The sequence below is a fragment of the Hemiscyllium ocellatum genome, chromosome 10, assembly GCF_020745735.1.
Source record: "Hemiscyllium ocellatum isolate sHemOce1 chromosome 10, sHemOce1.pat.X.cur, whole genome shotgun sequence".
In the NCBI taxonomy this organism is placed as follows: Eukaryota; Metazoa; Chordata; class Chondrichthyes; order Orectolobiformes; family Hemiscylliidae; genus Hemiscyllium; species Hemiscyllium ocellatum.
In genome coordinates, this window is record NC_083410.1 from 14272933 (window position 1) to 14285025 (window position 12093).

General features: G+C 41.0%; 1 protein-coding gene across 3 annotated transcripts in view; it reads right to left on the bottom strand.

Moving 5' to 3' along the window:
* Nucleotides 1–12093, bottom strand: part of LOC132819345 (FERM domain-containing protein 6-like) — a 72421-nt gene that overhangs the window by 37146 nt on the left and 23182 nt on the right. For 2 of the 3 annotated variants that reach the window (XM_060830803.1, XM_060830800.1), the window contains exons 2-3: nt 6068–6170; nt 1773–1863 (exon numbers count right to left, since the gene is read on the bottom strand). In XM_060830803.1, coding sequence (XP_060686786.1) covers nt 1773–1863; nt 6068–6163 — 187 coding nt within the window. In that variant the 5' untranslated portion in view covers nt 6164–6170. Of the gene's footprint in view, nt 1–1772; nt 1864–6067; nt 6282–12093 lie in introns of all 3 variants that reach the window. The other variant, XM_060830802.1, reaches the window with a different exon arrangement.

The following is a 12093-nucleotide window of genomic DNA, read 5'->3' on the forward strand; positions in this document are numbered from 1 at the left end:
CCAGACCCTACCCCCTACCCTATCCCTGTAGCCTTGCATTTCCCATGGTTAATCCACCTGACCTGCACATCTTTATATTGTGGGAGGAAACCGGAGCACCCAGAGGAAACCCACTCATATATAGGGAGAACATGCAAGACAGTCGCCTTTCATTTGTTGTTCACAGTGTGATCTCCTCGAAACTGGGGAAATGAAATGCATGCTGGGAGAATGCTTTACAGAACACCTGCGCTCTATCCGCAAAAATGACCCTGAGCTTCTAGTTACCTGTAAGAGTAAAAAATGAGATCTGCAGATGCTGGAGATCACAGCTGCAAATGTGTTGCTGGTCAAAGCACAGCAGGTTAGGCAGCATCTCAGGAATAGAGAATTCGACGTTTCGAGCATAAGCCCTTCTAGTTACCTGCCACTTCAACACCCCACTGTGTTTCCATGTCAGAATTACTGTTGCAATGTTCCAGCAAGCTTCAGTGCAAGCTCAAAGAACAACATCTCACGTTCTGCCTCAGAACTCTACAGCCTCTGGAACTCAGCATCACGTTCAATAACTTCAGAGATTGATTCCATCCTTCCATGTTTTTTCACCCACCCCACACCTGGTCTTGTTATGACATGCGTTGCTTTTAACAGTCACCCATTCTCACCTGTTTAAAGACCTATTAATCCATTATACAGTTTGTTTTCGGTACAACTCACCCAGTTTCTCCAATTCTTAACTCTTATTATCACTTATTTGGCTTTTAGTCCGACCTGATCTACTATCAACAATCCCCCGTCAATTCCTTTCGTATCTCTCTCTCTCTCTCTCTCTCTCTCTGAGCTCCACCTCCATCTACCTTCTTCCTCAACTTCGTCATCACTATACACATGATCTTGTCCTAGCTGTCAACAGTTCTGATTAAGAGTCACTGGACTCAAAACAATGACTCTGCTTTCTTCCGATACATGCTGCCAGACCGGTAGAGTTTTTCAAGCAATTTCTGTTTTTACTTCAGATCTCCAGCATCTGCAGTTCTTTGTTTCATTTTAATGGAGTGGGCTCGATGGTTTGAATGGTTTATTCCTGTTGCTACTTTATAAGTTTCCAAGTATTCGTTATAGTACAGTTATATAACTCAGCAGTGATTGGAACAATGTGGATCTTCACAGCAGTTCAGGCAGCATCCGAGGAGCAGTAATATCGATGTTTTGGGCAAAAGCCCTTCATCGGGAATATTCCTGATGAAGGGCTTTTGCCCAAAACGTCGATTTTACTGCTCCTCAGATACTGCCTGAACTGCTGTGCTCTTCCAGCACCACTAATCCAGAATCTGGTTTTCAGCATCTGCAGTCATTGTTTATACCACAATGTGGATCTTATTGACTACGAGAGCCTTGAGTGGGGTTGTTAACCTGGACCAAGCAGGGAGCCCTGGCTGACTGATATAACAGGGGACCCAGTGAATTTCCTGACTTCAGGAACTGACTCACAACCAGTGCACTTGTAAATAAAGGGTGACTTTGTGATGGGATACCAGCCTCTGTGCAGTTATTTCAACCCCTCAATGGGAAACACTGAAATCCAATTATGTTTTTAGTAAGTAAAGTCCCAGAAAAAGAAATGTTTAGAATAATCATAAAAGCCACAGACAAATTGAGCAAATGATTATGTAATGCTACCATAAATAGGTAAAATAAAACAGGTTAAGAATCATTCCCTGGACATTTCGTTCTCTGGAGGTCATCTTATTTTCTCACAAAAATATGTTGGAAAATATCGAATCACATCTTACTTTGCACCACGCTCAGACCAAAGAAGTGACCCTCCCTGATCTTCAACAGATCACAGACTTGATTGTAGAGATCCTGACCTGTAGCTTTTACCTATAAAATAAACAAACATGTCAAAGTCAGGGAGGCACAGTGCAAAGCATTTTAAACCAAGTTTCCTGGTCAGTCTGCCTCCAGCTCTAAATGACACTATACCAGTACGTACTCACAGCTACTGGAGGAGATTAACAAAGTAGTTTAATAGCTCAAAACATTGAGGGAACAAAACACAGTAACTGGCAATGTGGAGTTAATAATCTACACTAGTAATCATCACTATGAGCCCAGAGAAGTCATTATCATTCAAAGTTTAGAGGTATGGATATCAGATTTTAATGCTGAAAGTAATCATCTGCACTCTTAGATATCTTCAGACTGAATATACGTCCATGTTAACTTAAATGAGGGTTTTGGTTTAGCCTAGACTGCCAGCGTAATTAACTCTAGTGCCTATGGGCTGTAAAGGACCATGTTACATCAGGGTGTTCAGATTCTACTCAGTTCTTTGTGAAGGCAGCTCCAATGGTCAAAATTGTTCCAAATCAGTCACTGCCAATTTCAGAGGAGAGTGGAGATGGGAAACAATGCAGTGGGTGAGGTGGTTGTGCTGTTGTGGGTGACACACATGTAGCACTTTACTGGAAACCCTCAATGCTGATACTTGGTTTTCAAACTGAACAGGGTTCGTCTCCCCTTGCAATTCCAAATTTGAACACAAAAACAATTCTATTCTTAAACTCATCTTGACGAGACTGCAACAGGTTATCAGTGAGAAAAATAAATATTTATAACTAAATGTGGGCAGTGTTAACTAATGCATTAGATCAGAGCATTCATTTTGAAATGTGTATCCCACAGTCAGGATATTGGTGCATTAGTTGGTGGGTCACAGTATTCACGTATTAACTGGAGCAAATTAGCAACGTGACCACATCTGTGAATTCCAGCAGTGACTATAGTTCAAAATTGGTTCATTGGCCGTGAAGTACATAAAGAATTGAGGATTATGGGGAAAGGCCAGTAAAGTGGTGTGAAGGGTTATCAGATGAGCCATGATCTCATTGAATGGCAGAGCAGACTTGATGGGCTGAATGGCCTACTTCTGCCCCTAAGTGTTATGGCTCTATAAGGTTCAGTAAGATGCTATAAAATTTGATTTATTTCTCTACTGCACGAGAGAAAATGTTCAAAGACCACTGCAGAGTTCCGAAACAATCAGGTTAAATATATATGAATGAGCAACTTCAATGTTTTGAACTCATTATTATGTATCAAAATGTTTGTTAAAAATTGTTGAACATATAGCAACGACGCTGGAGCAGAAATAAAGACTGAACGAAACAGTTCGCTGTAATTGTAAATTCAAGACTAGTGAGGAGGGTTCTTCCTAGTCTTTAAAGAAACCTGCAAGTATTAAAAAGGAAATAAAAAGAAAATGCTGCAAATACACAATAGTTCAGGCAATAACCCAACAAAGGAAAAGACACAGCAAGTTGCATGTGGCTCTTCAACCAGTGCCAGGGTTCCTAGTACTGCTCAGTAATCCCTCTGCCAGGAATAAATAGGATCAACCTCACCTCTGATTCTTCCCATACTCCACTCAACAGCCTTCCAATTCTCCCCTTTAAAACCAGTGTGTTGCTCACAGTAAAACTGTATCCCGACAAAAAGAACCACCTCTGGGAGAGGGCAGATGGGAAAGGGGGAATTAACAGACAGCAAACAACTGTAATCCCCACCACTCGAAGAAATTGGCACGTCTTTGCTTTTTAACAGTTCTCAATATGGAACTAAATTAAATCAAGGAAATTCTAATCCCATGTTTTTCATGGCCCATACTTAAACAACCTGATTGAAATACCTACATGAAAATGAAAATTTACTTGTTGATTTTAAATTAGAAACCGAAAAGCAGTTAGCCTCCAGACAATCTTAAGGGTTTGAGTGAAATAGAAACGTAGATGAAGAAACAAGACAGCATTGTTTGGTTGCTGCCTCTTGCTGTAATCTTACCCGTACTGCTGGGAGCACGGTGTTGGCCTTATATCCAGCCATTAAGGAACCTAGCGAGATTGTACCCACTTTGCAGAATTGTACAGTACAGAAGAGGCCTGTCAACCAATCAAGTCCCTATCAACAAAAAATTAATCTAAACCTGCACTGGTCCCTCTTTCTGACAATTAGCCATAGTCTTGAATGTCATGACATTTCAAGTGCCCATCCAAATTCCTTTTAAACATTGTGCCCATCTTAACCATTCTCTGTGGCAAATTCCAGCACATTCCAAATTCCCTACACACTCTGGATCAAAAGGCTTTTCCTCAAATCCTTTCTAACCCACCTATCCTTTAACTTAAAATCATGCCTCCTCAATACTGAAATTTCAACTAAGGGGAACAGCTGCTTTTTTTCCCACTGTGTTCACGCCCCTCAATCTTTAACACCTCAATCAAATGTCTCCCCCGCTCCCCACCTACCCCCCCCCCCCCCCCCCCCACCTTCCACCTTCGCCATCTCTGCTCTAAAGAAAACAACCCAAACTTATCCAGTCCCTCTTCATAGCTAAGCTGCTCCATCCCAGGCAACATCCTGATGTATCTCCTCTTCACCCTCTCCAGCGCAATCACAACCTTCCTATAATGCGGTAACTGATATGCACAGAATGCTCCTCACCAGCTCCAACATACCCTCCTTGCTCTTACAATCTATGCCATGACTGATAAAGGCAAGTCTCTGTATGCCTTCTCAACTAGGCTATTAACGTCCTGCCATCTTTAGGGATCTGTGAACAAGCACCCCAAGATCCCTCCTCTGTTCCTCTGAATTGCCTTCTGTCCTGCCATTCATTGCTTACTTCCTGGTCTTGTTATTTCTTCCAAAATGCTTCACCTCGCATTTACCAGGATTAAATTTCATCTGTATCTATACCTATATCTTCCTCCAACCTAAGACCTTCTTCCTCACTGTCAACTATGTGGCCAATCCACTAACTTACATATCCCCCCACGTTTTCATTAATAACATGTATATATGTCATAAACGATAAGGGACCCAGCACTGATTCCTGTGGTATACCATTGGATACCGGACTCCATTCACACTTACAGCCTTCTACCACCTCCCTCTGTCTCCTGTCACTAAGCCAATTTTGGATCCAACTTGCCAAATTACTCTGGATCCCATGAGCATTTTACCTTCTTTTTCAGTCTTCCATGTGGAACCTTGTTAAAGGCTTTGTTGAAATCCACATAAACTACATGAGCTACCCTCATCGACATATCTGGTTACCTCCTCAAAAAATTCAAATCTGAGCAACTCAAACAAGAAAATCACTGAAATCAAAAAATTAACAGTTGTTAAATACTGAAAATGTTTCAATTGAAGACAGAAACAAGGAAGAGTGTACTTTGAACAGAAAGCCAGTTCATAGACTTCACATTGTCTTTTCCACACTGAATTATTTAGTAGCGTTGCCTTGCTAATGAAAGTGAAATTCACTTCTCTCAATCAGTAGGAGGTAGTGGTAAAGGAGTTGATCTCCCATAGAAAGAACCAGGTGCTCAGATCAACCTTTACAATTACTTATACTAATGCTCAATTAATTACTAACAGGATTCCTCATGGCACATCTGCTTATATCAGTCACAGTGCACAGAGGTTTCTGCAGACTGATATACACTGGGTGTGTAGAAAATGCTTCTGACCTTTCATAGGAGGTTACAGGTATCATATCAAAAAGTATTTATGAATACAAAACAAGGTATGAATATTAATTTCACATTATATTGCTTTGGCACTATAACAAAGTGTAAAAAAAGTATCAAATATGAAAAAGTAGCCTAAAGTTAAAAGTTCAAGAATCCAAGAATAAGGAAACTTAGATTCAATTTGTGCTTGTCTTGTATTAGATAATGTTTACCATGCACACTCATCCTGGCATTTAAACCAGGCTGTAAACTTGCTGCAATACCAATAGCTGTCATAGCATCATAAGAATGTGGCTGGTCCAGAGAGGCTGGAACAGCTCAGTGCTTTTCAGCTGACTGTTAGAGAATAGACACGTCTTTTGACACTACCAAATAGCATAATAACATAACGAACTGGCCTTAGTCCACATAGTTTAACCAGGTGTGTGTCGTGTATCTGCACTGAAACTCTGAAGGATTCACAACAGGAAATAAAATTGATTGATACTGTTGCAACAAATGCTGAGCTCCAGTCAACCCGTTTTCATAATCACAAAGAAATTTTTACTCACCCCAATGAGAATTTCAAGTTGCTCCTTGTTTGGCAGGAGTACAGAAACAACGCGTTGGCCTGACATCATCTTATTTTGGAAAAGCTGCTTGCTCATGCTGGGTCTGTGGGAAGATTGGCGTTTAATTAATCTCTGTCCAGTCCAGTGCTGCCTCCTGCCTGTTATGATGTCTCTTCACCGAACATAGGACCACATCCAGTCTGGCCTAGTTTCCCTGCCAAATGACACATTTCATCTAATTAATTGAAATTTTAATTAATTAAAACAAAACATGTGATGGAATGGGACTTGTGGATGTGGGCACGTAGAGGGAGACACAGTTAAGGAGTCATGACCACAGATGATGTGTTACCAACAATAATAATCACATCTGACGTCCAAGAAAGTGAAGGAAGCAGGGACGTATTTAATAGAATCCTGGTGACCCAAGTCGAACTTACATCAGCACTGGCTCAAATGTTATGCAACAAAATAAGATTTTGAGATGAGTGCCATTGAAGGTCACTTTGGCCTACGACAAGTTTGGTCAAAGAGATAGGTTTTCAAGAGTATTTAGTTGCAAGGGGGATGTTCTCAAAAAAAACCTTCTGTTCTCTCAACAGATTATTAGAGTGGCTTTTGTTTCATAAGAAAAATGGTTTTCTAGAATGATCTTCAGTAGTCCATGTCTGGGGCAATTCTCTCATTCTGGCCTTCTTTTCACCCCTGATTTCCAGCACCTCGCTGTTGGGAACCATGCCATTAGTCAGCTAGGCCCCAAATGTTAGAGTTCCCTGTCCAAACCTCTCACCTCACTCCCTTCCTCAAAATCCTGGTCACCAGTCATACAGCTGAACTTTCACCATTTCAGCCAGCTAATAACCCCACTCTGCAGAAAACATCTCATCAGGCCCAATTCTCAGTCCTGCTGGGGAAGTGTGGTACAGTAGGTCTTACCACACCCAGAACCAGATCGGGGGAGCCTCAGGGGTGATTGAATGTCAAGTTGGACTGTTTATAAAAGCCCATGTCGTGTCTCTGAAGTTTTGTCCCAGTTATGTAAAGCATTGTTATTATAGGCCTAAAATCATGGATGTGGACCTGCTTAAAAGCCATAATTATTTAAAAATTAGTTATTGCCACAACTCTAGAAAAACATCAATCAACCTAAACACATCAAGAACTGAAACTATAAGCAAGACTTCTCTTCACCGTTGTGCAAATAATCATTGAGCTATTGACAAAAGACATTTTAAAAAGCTTATTATAACGCCTTAAAGCTGTCAATCTTCTCTTCATTTGCATTAACAAACTCACTCTCACAACTAAAAACAGTAATGATGTGGAGGAGCCGGTGTTGGACTAGGTTGGACAAAGTCAAAGGTTACACAACACCCGGTTATAGTCCAACAGGTTTATTTAAAATCACAAGCTTTCAGAGCACTGCCCTTTCATCAGATGGTGTGCACTACATCGGATGAAGGAGCAGTGCTCCAAAAACTTGTGGTTTTAAATAAATCTGTTGGTCTGTAACCTGGCGTCATGTGACTTTTGACGAAAAACAGAATCAATCAGTTGTGCAATCAGTTCCGAGAAAGGGTCACTTTTTCTACTTTACCTCCACAGATGTTGCCATACCTGCTGAGTTTTTCCAGAAATTTCTACATTTGTTTTTGATTTCCAGCATTCACAGTTCTTTGATGTTTTGTTTAGTGTCACTTTCATAATCTTTTTATGGGAGTTTGAGTGTTTGGCTGCAAACCAACTAAAACAAAAACCTGGGAGGCAAGAATTGAGGTGCAGGGAAAGTTCTAGAATTAGGCCCCATCTGCCATTTTTAAAGCCCACTTGACTCCATTCTGACACGGTTGGAGATATGAAAATCCAAACCTTAACCTCTTTACGTGACTGAGTCATGTTAACACTCCTCTGAAGTGCTTTAAATTGTTAAAAGTACGAAATTCAATGCTGCAATCTCTCAGGAAGTGAACATTGCTTCCACAAATTCAGGTTATGCATAATTTTCACACAAAATGCAACATCTTCTAGCGAGCTACAAAGCAGAAAGAAAATTCACAAATTTTCCAATTTATGTTGTAAATCTCTCAGCAAACTTTTACTTGATCCAATTCACATGAGCAGGTTTCTGAAAGCAGGGCTCTGTGCCAGGTTAAATATTGTACAAGATATTCAAATCTCAAAAGTTGTCTGATCACCAGTGCACTAATTTACAGGAGCGTACATTTGTTACTGAGCTTTGTGTGTTTATGTTTAAATAACAAATACGGACATCAAAAAATACTGTTGGAGAAGTTAGTATCTAATAATCCATCCCCTTCATCTTAGGCTCAACTCATAAAAACCCAAGGAGCTTTGCCCATCCCTGAACTCAAACCACATGGTTAGACCCTTGTACAACACAGATGCAAATAATTCGTTGCAAACTGGCATCCCCAAGACGTTTAAAGAAATAATTTGGCAGCTGGAGGGTGGAGTAAGAAGAAATATAATGAATAGTTTAAACAGGTTTACCATTTGAAAATATGTGGTGATGGTAGGGCTTCCTCTATAATAGTCATATTCATGAACTCTTTAATAGCTCTTAAACAGTAATTGAAAATAAAATGCCAGCAATTGCAAAGAATTGTAAAAGATGCAAAATCCAAGCTTAATACATTCAACATTCCTGCCAATGAACCTTGGAAAGAGAATAATCCATCTCAGTCAACTGATTCAAAACCAAGAAATCTGAAAACATTGAAGAATCTGACATAAAACAGGGGCCAATAACTCTCTCAAACATACATGTGCGTGTACACACACACACACACACACACACACACACACACACACACACACACACACACACACACACACACACACACACACAGTCTGTTTCTCTCTCTCTCTATATATATACCCCCCACACACATGCACACATAGAATCATACAGTCATACAGCTTGGAAACAGACCCTTCGGTCCAACCAGTCCATGCTGAACATAATCCCAAACTAAACTAGTCCCAGCTGCCCACTCCTGGCCCATATCCCTCCAAACCTTTCCTAGTCACCGTGTATCCAAATGTCTATTAAACATTGTAATTGTGCCCAACTCACACTCTCTCTCACACACAAATACCACATGAGCCAGTTTTATATCTCCACATGTACCATCAATTCCTATTCCATTTCTGAACTTGATATTTTGTAGAAAAGTCAACATTCAATATTAGCAAACACTTCTCTCCCATGCCCACACTGCCAGTCAAAACACAGACTTGTCTGCTTGTGGAACCAGATGGATTCACACATCACTATGAACAAATCCGGATTTAGGTCTAATAAGCTGCTTGTTTAGGTGGTGTTATGTTCAATTGCTCCAACAACAAATAAGTTTTTTTTTAAAAGGAACCAGAAAAATGCTGCAAGTCCCAACATCCAGAGGCTGTCCTTTGCTCAGACACAGACCAGGAGCAAAATCTTCCCATCGGAAATAAAACTGATGTAATTGACGAATAATACAAAGCCCAATTTTACATCGTTGCAGCAAATGCTATACCAAAAAAAACCTAAGCAGAGTGGCTTTTAATCAGATCCACATACGCCATGTTTGTTTGCAATATATATAAATTATTTGGAGGAGAATGATTGATGAAGGTAGGGTGATAGACATTATCCGTATGGACTTCAGCAGGGCGTTTGGTAAGGTCCCTTATGGCAGGCTGATTTCAAAGGTGAAGTCACATGGGGTCCACACTGAGCTGGTAAGATGGATACAGAACTGGCTTAGTCATAGAAGGCAGACAGTAGCGGTAGAGAGATGTTTTACAGACTGGAGATCTGTGACCAGTTGTAATCCGCAGAGATCAGTTCTGGGACTCTTGTTGTTTGTAATATACAGAGATAATTTGGAGGAGAAGGTAGATGGCCTGATTAGTAAGCTTGTGGGTGACATAAAGGTTAGGGGAGCTGCTGATAGTGAGCATGATTGCCAGAGGATACAGCAGGATATAGATAAGCCAGAGACTTAGGCAGAGAAATGGCAGATGGAGTTTAATCCAGAGAAGATCTAATGCTGGCAGGAAGTATACAGTAAATGGCAGAACCCTTAGAAGTATCAACAGACAGAGGGATTAAGATGTATAGGATCCACAGTCCCCTGAAAGGGGCATAACAAGTGGATAAGGTGGTCAAGAAAGCAAATGGCCTGCTTAGCTTCATCGGTCAGGGAACAGAGTATAAAAATCTGCAAGTAATGTGGCAGCTGTAAAAATCTTTGGTTAGGCCACATTTGGAGTTTTGTGTGCAGTTCTGGTCGCCATGCAGCCAGAGGGTGTGGAGAGTTTGGAGAGGGCACTGAAAAGGTTTATGAGGACGTGGCCTGGTTTGGAGGATATTTGCTATGAGAAGAATTGGACAAATTGGTTTGTTTGCACTCGGACACCAAAGGCTGAGAGGCAACGTGATAGAAGGTTACAAATTGAGAGGCTGGATAGAATAGGTAGTCAGAGTCTTTCTCCCAGGGTAGAAATGTCAATTACTCCGGGACATAGGTTTAAGGTAAAAGGGGGAAAGTTTAAAGGAGATGTGAGAGACAGGTTTCTTCAACACAGAGGGTGGTAAGTACCTGGAATGAGCTGCCAGAGGAGGTGTTTGAAGTGGATACAATAGTGACGTTTAAGAAGCTTCTTGACAAACACATGAACAGGCAGGGAACAGATGGATGTGGACCATGTAGAAGGTAAGATTCTTTTAGTTTGGAAAGGCATCATGTGTCAGTATAGCCTTGATTGGCCAAAAGGCCTGTTCGTGTGCAGTTCTTTGTGCTAACGCTAATATGAAGACAAAAGGAATATTACTCATTCACCTTCCAATGCCAAAATGTTGTGAAAAGGCGAACAGAACACCTTCATCAGAGAATTATCAGCTAAAGTTTATCTGCAATCAGAATGCTCTTTGATCATAATACACATTCCTACAAATTTGGGTAGACCCACACTAACTCATTCCTGAGCAAATAATGAAAATTCACCAGGGAAATATCCACCCTTATGAGAGTTACATTCTACAAAACTTGCAAGAATCTCCTTCGTTCCTGCAACGAAGGAAAACTTCTAGTCAGGCAAAAAAAAAACCCAGCCCTTTGCAGCATTGAGTGACTGTGATGTAGATATTTAGTTTCGAACAGCTGAACAAATCCATCAATGTTAAATCCATGTTTAGGTTTTCAACCAAAGATTTCTCCTTTTCTAGAAAAGTCTCAATGGGCTATACGGTCTAATCCTGTTCCATGTTTACATTCATTTGCTGCTGTACCCCGCAGAGTTCAGACTGACTCCACAAAGCTTCAAAGAGATGGACATTCCTCGACCACCTCACACCACACACGTGTTTTTCAAATATCGTAAAGAAGTTGAGTATTGCTGAAAAAAACGATAAACTTTTTTTGGAAGGTTTTCATCGATCAGAACGATTCACAAAACTACCAAAACACCAATCAGAACAAAAAAAATCAGCATTTGTTTTCCTGTATGAGATGAGTGTACTGACTGGTTGACAAGTGGATTCTGATTGAAAGCCTGATAGTTAACAGTCAATCATCATTAACTGTTTCATGCTCCATTACAACACCTCTCCTAAATCATTTTCCAAACAATTAGTATTCTCCTTGTGTATTGGAGAAAATTAGCTGATATTCTTGCAAGTGGTCCTGATGAGTGCAAGCGGAAAGTTTCGACAGAACGTGTCTTTTTTGTCAGGCGAGAGCTTACTATCGCAATCGGGTTGGTGTGGGGGGGGGGGTGGGCAGGAGCAGGGGGCAAAGGTCACGCCATGTGGATGCTGGCGAAGCACCGGAGATTTTCCCGAATTGGCCAGTGAGCCAACAGCTCAGACATAGGCGGTGGTGAATAACTAATGCAGGAGGTGGCCTCCTCTCAACTTTTTGAATTTCTGATAAAAACGTGCAGATGTCGTCATGATGCAGTGAGTGGGGACCTCTTTTGATAGGGAGGACAAGCTGGAGCTGAAGCCAGGCAGGAATGAG